The sequence below is a fragment of the Tupaia chinensis genome, unplaced genomic scaffold (genome assembly GCF_000334495.1).
Source record: "Tupaia chinensis unplaced genomic scaffold, TupChi_1.0 Scaffold000002_1, whole genome shotgun sequence".
Classification (NCBI taxonomy): Eukaryota; Metazoa; Chordata; class Mammalia; order Scandentia; family Tupaiidae; genus Tupaia; species Tupaia belangeri.
Window position 1 is genome coordinate 606,112 of NW_006159428.1, and position 15,716 is coordinate 621,827.

Sequence of the window (15,716 nt, forward strand, 5' to 3'; positions counted from 1 at the left end):
TTGCTATAGGGCGCATGCACTCGCCAGACAGACAGAGACAGAGAGACAAAAAGCGAGAAATCACCCCCCAGGGAGGATGGCCACGCCGCAATCCCGTCTCCTCCGTTCTCCTCTTGGGATCTCGGGCACGCACGCACACGCACCTGGAGTGAGTTTTAAGCCACTGGGTCTGGGACTTGAACCGTGGTTGACTACGTGGGAGTCCAATGACATAGCCATTATGCTAACTGCTGGTCCTTGAGGCAGGATTTTTTAAAGAAGTTTTTGCCTTAGGGTACATGCACTGGCTAGGGTTGGGGGAAGGGATATTGGAAAGAAAACAGAGACATGAGAGGGAAAGTGAGAAATCACCCCCAGGGGAGATTGCCAGGCTGCAAATCCCTTTTCCTCCATTCTCCTCCTGGGATCTTGGGCACATGCACACACGTGCCTGGCATGAGTTTCAAGCCTCCGGCCTGGGACTAACACTGCAGTCAGCCATGTGGGAGTCCAGTGATGTAACCACTATGCCATCTGCTGGCCTGAGGCAAAGATTTTTAAATCTATTTAAAGTGATGTAGGACTAGGGTTATTAAGGATCCTGTTTACTAAATGATGCAACTGACCAGCAAAACACACTGCTGCTTGCTTAGCTGAGCAAACTAGTGCACACACTCCCATCTCCAAGTGAGTAATACCCTCCCAGTCTCACTCAGCATCTGCATGCAATTTATAGTCACAGGATTATGGAATTTTAGAACATCAAGAGTTTGTTTTTTTTTTTTTTTTTTGAGAAAACTTTTGTGTGTGCACCCACTGGAGAGACAGAGATACAGAGAGACAGAAAGCAAGAAATCACTTCCCAGGGGGGAATGACCATACTGCAATCCCTTCTCCATTCTCGTCTTAGGACTTTGGACACACATGTACACATACCCAGTGTGAGTTTTAAGTCACGGGGTCTGGGACTCAAACGGCAGTCAACTATATGGGAATCCAGCGACATAACCACTATGCCATCTGCTAGTCCCATCAAGAGGTTTTATAAATGATCTAGTATAAATATCTCACTAAAATGAAGAAACCGATTCTGACCCAGATGGGCTTAAATAATTTACTCAGGGTATCTAGACACTAAACTGCTCTTTCTACCATGATTGATTGATTACCTTGCAAGTAATAATTTTAGCAAAGTAATATATATATATATATATATATATACACACACACACATATATACACACACACATATAGCATTTATGAGGGTCTTCAAAAAGTCATGGAAATGCATATTATAGAGGAAATGATGCACCTACTAGAAGACTTTTTTGTACCAAAATCAACCTGTACTTTAATTCTGGTTTTTATTATGAACTTTTTGAAGTCCCCTTAAATTTTACTCAAAATTTCTGTTTTCATCTTTATTTATAACTTTCATTGAATCTTCTTTCCCCACTCATAAGTCTTCTGGTCAATATGTATTAGAGGTTTAATTTCACAGTAGTACACTTAAGAATATTAATTTTTCCCCTTTATGAGAATGAGAGTGGGAAAGAGAAAGAAAAGAAGAGAGATGGTGACAAGTATTTCTGACAAAGATTCACTCTGTCACAGCCTCCTGTCCAAACTCCCAGTGGCTGGGTTACATTGTCCCCAGGATGTTCAGATGGCCTAGAATTGAACCTAGGCCTTCTATGTGGCTCCAGCCTCCCAAGTGGTCTGCTCTCTTTGTATTGCCATGGCTGGGCCTAATAAGAATTTTAAGTGGGTCAAAATAATATTTTTGTTTTGATATTCCCCTAACATGAGAACAATGAACTAGGTTCAGTTCAGAACCATAATAGCATTTAGATGACATTTTATTTTCTCATTCATCCCTTTTATCAAGCCAAACCAGATTTTAAAAGCTTGTATTCTTGGGGGTAGCAAATGTTTTAGTGGTTAAGGTGCTGGACTACCATATAACCAAACATGGTTCTAGTCCTGGACCAAGCAGCTTGCTTTCTCACTTTCCCTCTTTCTCTCTGATCAAATTAAAAATAATAATTATTACTAAAATTAACTAATTCTTTTTTAAATAAAGCTTATACCTCCTCTAGCTATTTTCAGTAATTCAAATCTAAAAGTAAATATATTGTTAATTTCCAAAAAAAAAAAAAATTCTTAAAGTCACAGAAAGGGATGTGACTTGCTGAGTATGATTCAGAAAAAGCTACACAGAATAATCTTTTATTCCCAGAATTTTATCTTACAAAAATTTACTGAAGAGCAAAACCTAGAATGATGATATCAGTGGGTATTAACTGTGATTTGCCGATTCTGTATTTATATAAACCCGGTCCTGTGAGTTGGGTTCCTATGTGATATGCCCCTTTCATCAAACAACTTAAGCCTATTAACGAGTGCTTTGATGGTACTTGGTCCATGGAGATTTCCACTAATTGCCCTGTGCTTTTAACAGTTCCAAATACGTATTACAATTGTTTATTATAAAAATGACTAGAAAGCAGTTGCTGCGTGCCTCGCATCAGGTTAATGAATATTAAGATGCACAGCGAAAGGTCTACCCGTCTAGATGATTATGTAGAGGCAGGACATTAAAGCAGACCCCTTCTTCATGCAAAGCAAAGCACACCAGTCATTCTGGACTGTTAAATATGTAACAGTGACTCTGGGAACGGGTGAAAAAGAAGAGGCTTTATTTTTATTTTTATTATTTTTTTTTGCTATAGGGCGTGTGCGCTCGCCAGACAGACAGAGAGAGACAGAGAGACAGAAAGCAAGAAATCACCCCCCAGGGGGGATGGCCACGCCACAATCCCTTCTCCTCCATTCTCCTCTCGGGATCTTGGGCACGCATGCACACGTGCCCAGCGTGAGTTTAAGCCACCGGGTCTGGGACGTGAACCGGGGTCGACTACGTGGGAGTCCAGAGACATAGCCATTACACTAACTGCTGGTCCCCCAACTGGCTCTTTTTAGAGTTTACTGGTCTTCCAGACACCAGAGAACAAAATGAAAGGCAAGCGTTTTCACACAAAAATTATTCTGTACGCTTCTAGGGCTTGAAAACATGTCTTATTTATCTAGAACTTCTCACAGCCTCTGCTACAGTTTTGGCATAGGACAGGCATTTAATAGAAATGATTATTCATGATATGATATTAAGATTCATCATAGTGATTAAAATAGTTTCTAAAACTACAAGTTATTTAAATAAATGGGAGCAGATGGTAAAATGGGAGTGACTGGGTTTGGAACTAGCCAATGTAGGGTTCGATCCTGGCCTGGCACTAACCAGCTGCACTACCTTGAGTGAGTTACTGAACTTCTTTGGGCCCAGGCTCCTCATCTGTAAAGCAGGAATAATCATACCAAATGAAATGGGATGTCCAGATCACCTAGCACAGTACCTGGGACAAGAGTCTTTGACGAAGAGAGCCATAGTGCTGTGCTCTTTTCTTTAAAAAAATTTTATTTAATTGTATTTATTATTGGTATTATTAATTAATTAATTTTTATTTTTGTTTTTAAGCGGTTTTCGCTATAAGGTATTTATTTATTTATTTTTTTTTGAGAGGTTTTTGCTATAGGGTGTGTGCGCTAGCCAGAAAGAGAGACAGAAAGCGAGAAATCACCCCCCGGGGGGATGGCCATGCTACAATCCCTTCTCCTCCGTTCTCCTCTCGGGATCTTGGGCACGCATGCACAAGCGCCCAGAGTAAGTTTAAACCACCGGGTCCGGGACTTGAACCGCAGTCAACTACATGGGAGTCCAGCGACATAGCCATTACACTAACTGCTGGTCCCTATTACTATTATTATTTTTAATTTGCTATAGGGAACATGTGTTCAGCACCAGAGACAGAGAGAGATAGACAGACAGACAGAGAGGGGGAGAGAGAGAGAGACAGAGAGAGAGAGAGAAAGCAAGCTGCCAGGTCGAGCACTTGAATCCTGGTCAGCCATGTGGGAGTCCAGCACCTCAACCACCATACCACATACTAGCCCCAAACCATGGTGTTCTTATCACAGAACAATGACCTTGAAAAAAACTGACACCAATCATCTAAATTCTCAGGTGTCCTTAACAAGCACTCTGTACCTGACACACTGTGGACGATAATAAACATTCACGCATTACACCAGTGACAAAGACCAGCAGATACGATCTGTAGCGAGCTGAGGAACTGTGATAAACCGTAACCACATGTTGTTAATGAACAGGTGTTGTTGTTGTTGTTGTTGTTTGTTTTTAAAAAAAATGTCTACTTATTAATCATTCATAAAACGTGTGTATAGCAGATACACTCTGAACTCAGGCAAACGAGCATCTTCTCTACCCGTCCACACTGCGGGCCCAGCGTCCTTACCAGTAACTTCCAGTGGATGAAGGCATATTGCATCCAAAAAGTAACATGTGATGGACAGTATCCATGCTGGCACGAGGTTTGAAGTCAACTGTCACGAGAAAATGATACACGCGTGTGAGTACAAGTTCCACTTCTGTGCACAAATGTCACAAGAGACCACAGTTTGAATTCCTGTATCATAAAGAAGCTCAGTGCTCTCAGGAGCGCACACCCTGGCGGTATAAAGGACCTTATTCCTGAAGAGGAGCGCCACTTGATCATTTGACTGGTAGGGTAGTGAGCTCTTACATAGTGAAGAGAGCAAGTAACAAACAGGTGAGCTGCAACACACGCATGCACATGTTGAAATGGAGTCTACTTCCTTAAAGTGGGGGCCAGTATGTGCGTCATAAAATGAAAGCTGCAGACGACGCACCCACAGTGCACCCCTCCCAGATCTCCGTGGAGGGCTGAGAACGATAAAGCACTGCACAGCACTGCAGGCCCCAGTGAGCGGCGACGCTCGAGCAGAGGGATCCACGCCACGCATTTAGGGCCATCTGAAGATGGTGGCAGTCGTCACTCACTACGACATATGTGGAAAACTGATTTATCAGGAAAGAAAACGAAAAGTGGAAAATGGGTTTTCCAAAATTACCAAAGATATAAAATGACTGTCCTGGATAAACATGGTATACTTGCTTAAAGAAATATGAAAATACACAATGTCATGTCTCTTTTCCTCCTAATAATAGTGTTTGACATACATTAAAATAAAGAGAGTAGAACAGAGACACATTGAAAATTGCAATGACTATTTATGGATGATATTAAGCTTTGTGCTTTCTTTCTCAGGCAGATTTGTCTCATCCACTGGGGCCTCATTCAAATGCTGCTTCATACACACATAAGCAGAGCTCGAGTCCCCCTTACACATAATGATACTAAATGGGATTAAATGACCTTACTTCTCAGGTTTGTGCAAAACTGTATCTTTAGGCTATTTTGGTCTGTCTGATCAAATGAAGGAAATATCAGTTACTGCTAGAACATGTATCTGACGTATTTATAAAATAACTTTCCTTTTTTTTTTTGGAGAGGTTTTTGCACGTGTCCTGTGACACGTGCGCTCGCCAGACAGAGAGAGAGTCAGAAAGCGAGAAATCACCCCCCAGGGGGGATGGTCACGCCACAATCCCTTCTCCTCCATTCTCCTCTCGGGATCTTGGGCACACACGCACATGCGCCCAGTGTGAGTTTAAGCCACCGGGTCCGGGACATGAACCGCAGTCGACTACGTGGGAGTCCAGCAACATAGCCATTATGCTAACTGCTGGTCCCAACTTTCTAACAAACTACAGAACCACCACTTGCAAAGTACGACTTTTCCAGAAAACACCGGACAGCTACTCCATGACGTCTTCACTTACAGCTTTCAGAGGAAATGAAGAGTCTTTCTTTACAGCACTGACACCGAGGACTTACAGCCTAAATAGCAAAGCTTGAGGTTTTTCATACGGCCGCTTAAGACACTAACCAAAAGAGGATGGTAGGAAAAGGACTTGATACAACTTGACTGTTTTCTATTACCAAAGAACAAAGGAAGCCTAGGGGATTAAAGAAGACGTTCTGGAAGGAAAGAATCAATTTGCAAGCTGCAAGAGTTTATGATTCATAGAAAGTCCTATTGTCACCAAGCCTGGTGAGAGAAGAGAGTCTGTCTCCATTGACTGCTCTTTCAAGTGACTGCAAGATTTCCTTCCTCCCTCCCAGAATCTTCCAGGGATCTTTCTTTCTTTTTTTTTTTTCTTATTTTTTAAAGTTATTATTTTATTTAGCGTTATTTATTTATTTATTCTTTTTTTTTTTTAAATTTGACCAGAGAGGGACAATAGTGAGAGAGCGAGAGAGAGAGAGAAAGTGAGAAAGCAAGCCGCCAGGTCTAGGCCTCGAACCAAGGTCGGCCATGTGGGATTCCAGTGCTCCTAACCACCACATGGAGAGGTTTTTGCACGTGTCCTGTGACACGTGCGCTCGCCAGACAGAGAGAGAGTCAGAAAGCGAGAAATCACCCCCCAGGGGGGATGGTCACGCCACAATCCCTTCTCCTCCATTCTCCTCTCGGGATCTTGGGCACACACGCACATGCGCCCAGTGTGAGTTTAAGCCACCGGGTCCGGGACATGAACCGCAGTCGACTACGTGAGAGTCCAGCAACATAGCCATTATGCTAACTGCTGGTCCCAACTTTCTAACAAACTACAGAACCACCACTTGCAAAGTACGACTTTTCCAGAAAACACCGGACAGCTACTCCATGACGTCTTCACTTACAGCTTTCAGAGGAAATGAAGAGTCTTTCTTTACAGCACTGACACCGAGGACTTACAGCCTAAATAGCAAAGCTTGAGGTTTTTCATACGGCCGCTTAAGACACTAACCAAAAGAGGATGGTAGGAAAAGGACTTGATACAACTTGACTGTTTTCTATTACCAAAGAACAAAGGAAGCCTAGGGGATTAAAGAAGACGTTCTGGAAGGAAAGAATCAATTTGCAAGCTGCAAGAGTTTATGATTCATAGAAAGTCCTATTGTCACCAAGCCTGGTGAGAGAAGAGAGTCTGTCTCCATTGACTGCTCTTTCAAGTGACTGCAAGATTTCCTTCCTCCCTCCCAGAATCTTCCAGGGATCTTTCTTTCTTTTTTTTTTTTCTTATTTTTTAAAGTTATTATTTTATTTAGCGTTATTTATTTATTTATTCTTTTTTTTTTTTAAATTTGACCAGAGAGGGACAATAGTGAGAGAGCGAGAGAGAGAGAGAAAGTGAGAAAGCAAGCCGCCAGGTCTAGGCCTCGAACCAAGGTCGGCCATGTGGGATTCCAGTGCTCCTAACCACCACACCACTTGCCAGCCCCCAGGATCTTTCTTGACAGCAGGAAAAATGAAAAAGTTTTGAGGTGGGTGTACCTGGCCTTTATCTGTTAAATTAATTTTGATATAAGACATAATTTATGGCCTTCCCGTTAATTTTTATCAAATTGCTTATCTTGCTCTGTGGACACCTATGACTCTTTGACCATATCCCTTCTTTTACTTCCTTTTTAAAGATATATCCCTCTGCCAATCCATGAGAGCTGTCAAACAAGAGGCTGACTCCTGATTTTTCAGAACCAAGGTGGATGGTTGCTCGAGTTCCTCCGGTTAGGTTATCTTCCTATGGGCGGATAGATTTCCTACGACTCAACTGTGGAATTTGGGTAGTAAGTGAACATGGCCAAGTGCGGCTTATTCCAAGAATTAGACTGGTAGAGGCAAAAAAAATGGGTTTCAAGAGTCTGCTAAAAATGCAGGATTAAATACTCAGCAGAAGCTAAAGTTGTCAACTCTCGTTCAGGAAAGAGGTCAGAAGTACTTATGTGGCCATCACTTAGAATTGAGCCCTGAAGCACCAAAGGTACCAGCAGGAGCCATAGAGATGCCTCAGGACAGAACTTCAGAGAACACCGGGAGTGCCGGCCAGTGCTGCGGTGGTTAGACAGCTGGATCCCACAGGGCCACTTGTGTGGTTGGAGTGTCGTACCCGGCAGCTTGACAAACACGCTGTGTGCGTGCATGTCCCCAAACCCCGTGGGAAGAATGGAGAAGAGGGGATTGCTGCATGGCCCTCCCCACAGGGGTGCTTTCTCACTTTCCTTGTCTCTCTAACTCACCAGGGAGTGCATAAAGCCCAACTGTAAATATTTTAAAAAAGAGAGAAATACCAGGATACACCAACATTTTATTATTATTATTATTATTATTGTTATTAATGCAGTATGTGCTCCTGTGAAACAAGGCGAAAGGCTATTTTGGAACACAAGTGAGCAATCAGTAATTTTATAAAGTGAAATATTAATAAGCAAAAGACCCAGGTAAGAGTAGGTAGGAGATCTTCGGAACAGGAAGAGATCATAAGGGCCACAGCATACATCTCTGTGGCTTTTCATTAGGAAGGTAAGAAAATGGCTTGCTTCGGCCTCCGCTTATGCCAGACGGTCTTCCTGCCGTCCTTGTATAATAAAGGGCAAATCTTAATTCCTCACACTGCGATGTCTCTTACCGTGTTTTGGTTTTTCTCACACTCTGACATACTATTTCAAGTACTATTTATTTGGTTCACATTGAACGCTTACTGGATGCGTGTTTAATTTTCATTTCTAAAATGAGAAACAAATCTCAGTCTTTCAAGTGGCAGTAAAAGAAAATTCTTTGGAGTTCCCCCTCATAAAAACTTAGTCTCCCTGATTCATCTGTTTCTCTAGGAACTCAAGATGTAATTTAAATGCTAAGTAAATTATTGGTATGGAGCAAAAACCAGCAACTAGCCATGCTTTCTCATATCCTAAAGAGAAAGTATAATATCTAACTAAGTATTTATATAATTAGAGCTCAAAGTACAATTCATTTCAAGTTGAAATGAAAAATACCTCCAGGAAAAGGAATGTCATATCAAAATGTAAATCTAAAACAAACAGAGATGCCTTAAAATGAAGCAGAGCTTGGGTAATTTCACTGCAGGGCTCGCTGCCAGCGGTGCAGAGGCCAGCCGCGAAGAGAACAGGGTGACAGGTTCATTCCTGGGTTTGCTCCGGTCCTTCTTACTAGGCCTGGCCTTGCTTAATCGGGTCCCACCCCCAGGGAACAGGAGTAAGGTCCACTGAGTACCAGACACACACAGGGCTACTCAGGAGGTTTCCACACCACACAAACAGAACATGAGAAATGCTCTAAAATAATTTCTTTTTTAAAAATGTCTTTTGGTCTGATACATTTTTAAAGATGTATTTAATTTTATTTATTCATTCATTTATTTTAATTTGACCAAAGAGAGTCAGAGAAACAGAGAGAGAGAGAGAGAGAGAGAGAGTGTGCGCATGAAAGTAAGCCACCAGGTCCGGGAGTCGAACCGTAATTGGGCATGTGGGAGTGTCCAGTGCCTTAGCCACTGCACCACCGGCTGGTCCCTCTAAAATTATTTATTAAATTCTTTCTTGGGGGCCAGCACGTGGTATAGTCATTCCACACTGGACTCTCATATGGTTGATCATGGTTCGAGTTCTGGATTTGGTGGCTTGAAAAATCACACTGTGTGCGTGCGCACGTACCCAAAACCCCAGGAGGAGAATGGAGAAGGGATTGCGGTGGGGCCGTCAACCCCGAGGGACTGATTTCCCATGTTCCCTCTCTCTGCCTCTGTCTCTCTCCAGCGAGCACACACACCCTATGGCAAAAAAAAAAAAAAAAAAAAAAAAAAAAAAACCTTAAAAAAAGAAAAAGAAATTCTTCCTTTCTTTTTCTCCCATGATCCACCAAAGAATAAAGGATCCGAGGAAGAAACTAGATGCTAATAGTGAAAACTGATGCGTTTAAGCGTGGATCCTGACAGGCAGAATAAACAAAGGCAGCCTTGGGGGAGGACAAAAGACACCATGTAGCCCTGAAGGGCTGCAATGGACACATCCAGTAAGATCACAGGTGCCGCTGATGGTTCCAGCCCCATAAAGAGAGGACAGGTGCTTAAGGAAGGGCCCTGCAGCCTCCACAGGTGCTAACCCTTCTCGTGTCACCTGAGGGATGAGATCAGGGGAAAACTTCTCCTGTGAGCGATCCTGGGCACCAAGCTCCTCTGAAGGACTACGACTCAAGGAACAGTGACTCTCACGCACTAATTAAAGGAAAGACAATGTCACCGCCAAGTGCTTAGGCTGGAGGACTTCTCAGAGGATGTCATCCGAAATGAAAGGCCTGAAAGTGCGCGTGGCGACACGTGGGGCAGAGACAACTAGGTCTATTTTCCGGAGTTCTAAGCAACATTTGTTCTAACTGCAGGAGGTTGTTGGGGATTTACAGCCTCTTTCAGCTAACACCGGTCTACAATCGGGGCCATAAAATTCTCGAAGAATGTGACCTAGGAGAGAGTTACATTTAGCACGTGGCTGTCTCTCCATTTTTCCTTTCCAAGTGAATATCCAGGTCTGCACGTCCAATTTTGATTGATCTACCAGACTCTGGACGTGGCAAGATTCCCAAGAATGCATGCAGGACATGCGGAGGAACCAGCCGTTCTGAAGACATCCATGTACATATAACAGCCCTAAATTTCCACGAGAAATGGCAGGAACAGTCTCTTCCACTAAAGGGTATCACTAGTGAAATCCAACACTTACGGATAATAAACCTAGTGAATAAAAAAGAACTGACTTGCAAATTAAAGTTCGGGACCTCCAGAACTTCGGCCTTCTAGAACTGGTGCCTTGTATATATCACTAGAGATGATCGTTAACTTTTTCTTTTTCCTCCCAGTACAATCCTGCTTTACACAGTAAACAGCTCATTTTGCACACTTTAGTTATTTTTACATAGTATTAAGTGATTTTGTTCAACACTACTTTTCAGTCCAGGCTGTATCTGAGACTTACCCATGGAGCTGGTTAAACATAGAGTGTCCTTCAATCAATCCCTCCCCCTTTCCCACCAGTATCTCAGTCAAATCCCCAGAGACCATCCTCAAGTAAGGGTATCCTTTTTAAGTTTCCCAGGTGACTCACAGGTAATTCTGACTGTAATCAACACATTCTATTGTGTGAGCACACACAGACATGGGCTTACTAAGTTATTTTGCGATTGTATTGCCTTTTTTTTTTTTCCCTGTAGGGTACCTGTGCTCTCCAGAGAGAAAGAGAGACAGAGACAGAGAGATGGTAAGTGAGAAATCACCCTCCCTAGTAGGATGGCCATGCCACAATCTCTTCTCTTCCATCCTCCTCTCAGGATTTTGGGCACTCACCCAAGATGTGTGCTTTTCAAGCCACCTGGTCCAGGGCTAGAGCAGCAGTGGGCCATGTGGGAGTCTAGCGCCTTAGCCTACCACACCCAAGGCTGGCCCTTGTATGGCTTCTTTAAAGGTAGAGTGAAAACAGGGTTTCTTTTAACATAAATTTGTAAAAAGTGCTTCTGAAGGAAGAAATTAGTTGTTATCTTAAAATTACATTACTATCAGAGACCACTCAAACTGCATAACATCACACAACTGCAGACGGGTCATCTAAAACCCTTGTCCACAGAGGTCTGAAGTAGGCATACAAATGGCGCCTCTAGTGGCAATGTTTAATCTGTGAGAAAGACCTGGTATTCTCGTATTACTGTGCTTCCAAGCTGCATTCAGTATTAAGAGAATTAGGTAAGTGTAAGTTCAAGAAACAGTAATGTAAAAAAGATATCATGATTAAAAAAAATGATAAGTCCCCACATTTTTATGACTACTCCCTTAAACATGGCTTTATTCCAAAAATTAAAGATCAGGCTTTAAAAACCACCAAAGGAACTCAAGACGGGAATATTAGCTCTACACCGTAGTGTAAGTGTAGGATATGATCCACCTCAACGTGCATCACCTTGCAGCTGGGCCAGAAAGGTACAGATAATGCACAGCTCGCCGGGCTGCAGCCCCTGCCAGCACGCTGAAAACCTGCAGCAATGGTGTCTCATGTTATCTCCCACCAGCTTCCTCTATCACCAGCCAGCAATTCTAGTCGGATAAGGACCTTTCACTCAAACACTTAAAATGAGAAAGCCCAACAGAGAAGTCGTCATTAACTCTTGCTAGCACGGACAATGACCTACAATTCATGAAGAGTCCTCTACCTGGCCTATGAGGACATGAGCTACGGTTGTCAAATTCTCCCAGAATAGGACACTTGAACAAGCCTGGATATTGTGCCTATATTTAAAATGAAGCAACCCTCACCTCTGAATTTCAACACATGCACGAACACACACACACACACACACACACACACACACACAATTTGACTCCTAGATGACAAACCTTTTAAAGCTGAACTTTATGGTATCCACCAGAACCAACTAAAGAATCAATAAATAGACTTTATCAGCCAAGCCATGCAAGATAAAACAGCATAAGCTTCATTAAGCCCTGCTTTTGTAATGCCACTTCTGTCATTTCTGTCATGGTGCCCTATTAATTTCCTACAGAATCAAATCTGTATCTTCCTTCAAGCTTTCCAAGCCATGCATGATATTGCTCCAGTCTCCTAGCTCATGACATTTCCATCACAACTCCCACACCCACGCTTCATTCTCATCCGGCAGCCCTCCTCAGGGACTACCCGCCCACTCAGATTCTGAGAGGGCTTCCCGTGCAGGCACTCACTGGCTTCTCACAACAGCCCAATGAGTCCAGTCTTTTATCCTCCAAACACACGAGCCTTGAGGAGAGAGAGGTGGTGTAATTTGCCCCCAGTCATGAAGCTAGAGAGAGGTGAGGCTGGGATTTGAAGGTGGAGTGGTCTCTTTCAGCTAATCACTGTACAGCCCGGTCCCTCACAGCCATGCCCCGTGTGTTCCTTTGTGCTCATGGTGCTAGCTCCTGGGACATTTTCCTTCCCTCTGAACACCCACGTAGGCCATCTTCCCAGGTCCAGACCATCTGATAGACTAGTTCATAGTCAACGTTCAAGGTTGGAGCACTAAAGTCATGCCTACTGAAATAGCTGAAGGGGTAAGACCAGCAGTTGGCATAATGGCTATGTCCCTGGACTCCCATGTAGTCAACCGTGGTTCGAGTCCCAGACCCGGTGACTTAAACTCACGCCAGGCATGTGTGCATGTGTGCCTAAGATCCCAAGAGGAGAATGTAGGAGAAGGGATTGTAGCATGGCCACTCCCCCTGGGGGGAGTGATTTCTCACTTTCTGTCTCTCTGTCTCTGTCTTTCTGGTGAGCGCATGTGCCCTATAGTAAAAACCTCTCAAAAATAAGTAAGTAAATTAATTAATTAATTAAATAGCTGAAGGGGTAATCTAGATTTACTAATCATCCTCCACTAAGACCCCCACCCACCAACGAAGGATATCTACACATCCAATTTAACGGAAGCCCGGGCTTTCCGAACAGGCTGCGTTACGGGAGGTGGGTAAGATGGCATTAAAATAGCTATGCCAGCATGTCAGTGACTTCTGACATCACTAGATGTACGTAACTGATCACATTCCTAACTCTCAGCTTTATGAAATAGAAAGGAATGAATTCTACTCCTCCCCCATCCATTTTTATTATCTGAGAAAAGCCTGAGTGTTGTTGGGGGTTGTCATGTTGAAAATCTGGGTATCTGGGTGACCCAAGGAGAGAGGACATTCAAGAAATACTCTGGGGCTGAGATAAGGTACACACAACCGCTCCTTCATGATTATCATCAAACAAATTAGGCTTTATTGACTCATGGGAGACTCTAGTATAATGTACCTGTATAAGAAACGCGTTTCTGCTATCGATAATGGCTCTTTCCAAGTAGCTTCCACTAAGAAACTAGAAAAGCTTCCTACGAAGGTATTCAATGGTCATTTGGGAGACAGAGACTCCATTATTCAGATCAGAGAAAATCCTAGTTGGAGAGAGCAGGGGAAAGATCCTCAGTCAACTAATTGGAAGCAGAAAAATGACAGAGTGATTGCTCAGGAATGGGGACTCAGACACATGTACACACACGCACCCTTTCTGTTTATTGTCATCAAAGCCATAAAATGTGGAAGTCCACACCACATACCTTCCGGACCTCAGTCTTTACAGTCACGCTATCTAGTGACCCACAAGCATGATCAAAATTAAATTGTTCTGACAGTCCTCACAGAATCCCAACATCCCTTGCATGTGTGCTTTGTTTAAAAAGGTCACGTTTAGAAGTATTCAAATCTAGCAGTGCAATTCCGCAGCAGAGACTGTCCTACATTCAAGAGAGAAGCTCAAGGAAACGAAAGGTAATGAATCATTAGATTAATTTAATCTACTTCTGAATTCAATGGCTTCTATCTCATTTGGATAGTGCAATTTGATAGATAGGGACCTGCCATCATTCACTAAGAAAAAGACACATTTATTTACTGGTCATCCATGTGAGGGAAAGCAAGTGGATGAAGATGACAGTCAAATTTCTTGGCTCAGTGGGCTCCTGTCAGAGCCAATTCCTCTGAGTGTCTGTAAAGCACCTTTTAGACAGCACCACAGCTCAGTGGTCAAACGCGGATTTTATCAGACCTTCGCCCATCCCCATTCTGTGGCTTCTTATTAAAATGATAAACAAAAGCAATGATCTCGAAAAAGCTATGATTTTGTTCAAAATATAAGTTACTCTTATCTTCATTATATTATTTTTCCGAACACCAACTGTAATTTACATTTAACAATTCAATACAGTTATGAGAGGACTTGAGAAAAAAATTCATGGAAAAATGGAGTCAAAATGTGAATTTTTCTTGATGCAAAAAAATAAAAATAAAATGGAACTCCATGTACACTTTTTTTCATGCTATCATTTTCCATGGCTTTTTGAAGACCCTTCATATATAAACATGTCATACATCTTGTCATACCCATGATATGTTCATACATAAATATGACAGGCATATACGTACATAAATTTTATGACGACTGTGACGGTATTTTTCAAAATTGAAGAGTATGTTTAATATGAGTTACATACTTGGTCACATGAACATGGAGCTAGCGCTAGTTATTCCAACCTTCAGGAGAGTTTGACCTAATCCTAATGAGCGATCTGAACTGTATTCTGTCTCTTACAGTTTTCTTCAGAAATTGGAAAAACACGGAGAGCCCTTGCCTGTATTTGAACACTCGCCGTCGTGCCCACTGGCTGCTGGGCTATGACTTCCTGAACTTGTACTCTACCTCACATCCCTACTGATTCTGCACAGAGAATTTTCTATTTGCTGAATTTGTGAACACATGGCTTTTCTTAAAACCAAAAATCAAAAACGGGGCCAGCAGATGAGTGGTGTTTCCCACACTGGATCCCACATAGCGACCCAACGGTTCAAGTCGCAGACCCAGCAGCTTAAAAAACACTCCAGGCATGTGTGCATGGGTGCCTAAAAGCCTGTGAAGAGAATGGAGGCGAAGGGATTGTGGTGCGGTCACCCCCTTCCCCATTGGCAGGTGATTTCTCACTTTCCCCTGTCTCTGTGTCTCTGTCTCTCTTTCTTTGGTGAGTATATACACCTTATGGCAAAAACCAAACCAAAACAAAACAAAACAAAAAACAAAAATAACCAAAAAAAACTCCACCAAAACCAAAAACTGTAATTCCTTACTATTTGAAATGCTGTTAGACAACGGCCTATCGGATCATCAGAAAAGTCATTACGGATTTTTTCATAGAAAATATGTCATGACATTGGGGTGACCAAATACATATTTCTTTTTTAACACGTGTATTCAGCAAGCAATGATTGAGTCCCTCCATGTTGTATGGGATCCAAAAATTCAAAAGGCACAGATAATAAAACAGAAGGTGAAAAGTGGTAGATATCT

The 15,716-nt window shown here is 42.6% G+C and overlaps 1 protein-coding gene across 7 annotated transcripts in view; it reads right to left on the reverse strand.

The window, feature by feature from the left end:
• Window positions 1-15,716, reverse strand: part of PAM (peptidylglycine alpha-amidating monooxygenase) — a gene marked incomplete at its 5' end in the record, with an annotated part of 212,106 nt that overhangs the window by 145,694 nt on the left and 50,696 nt on the right. For all 7 annotated transcript variants that reach the window (XM_014589171.1, XM_027772271.1, XM_027772253.1 and 4 more), the window contains 1 exon segment: window positions 4,353-4,440. In XM_014589171.1, coding sequence (XP_014444657.1) covers window positions 4,353-4,440 — 88 coding nt within the window.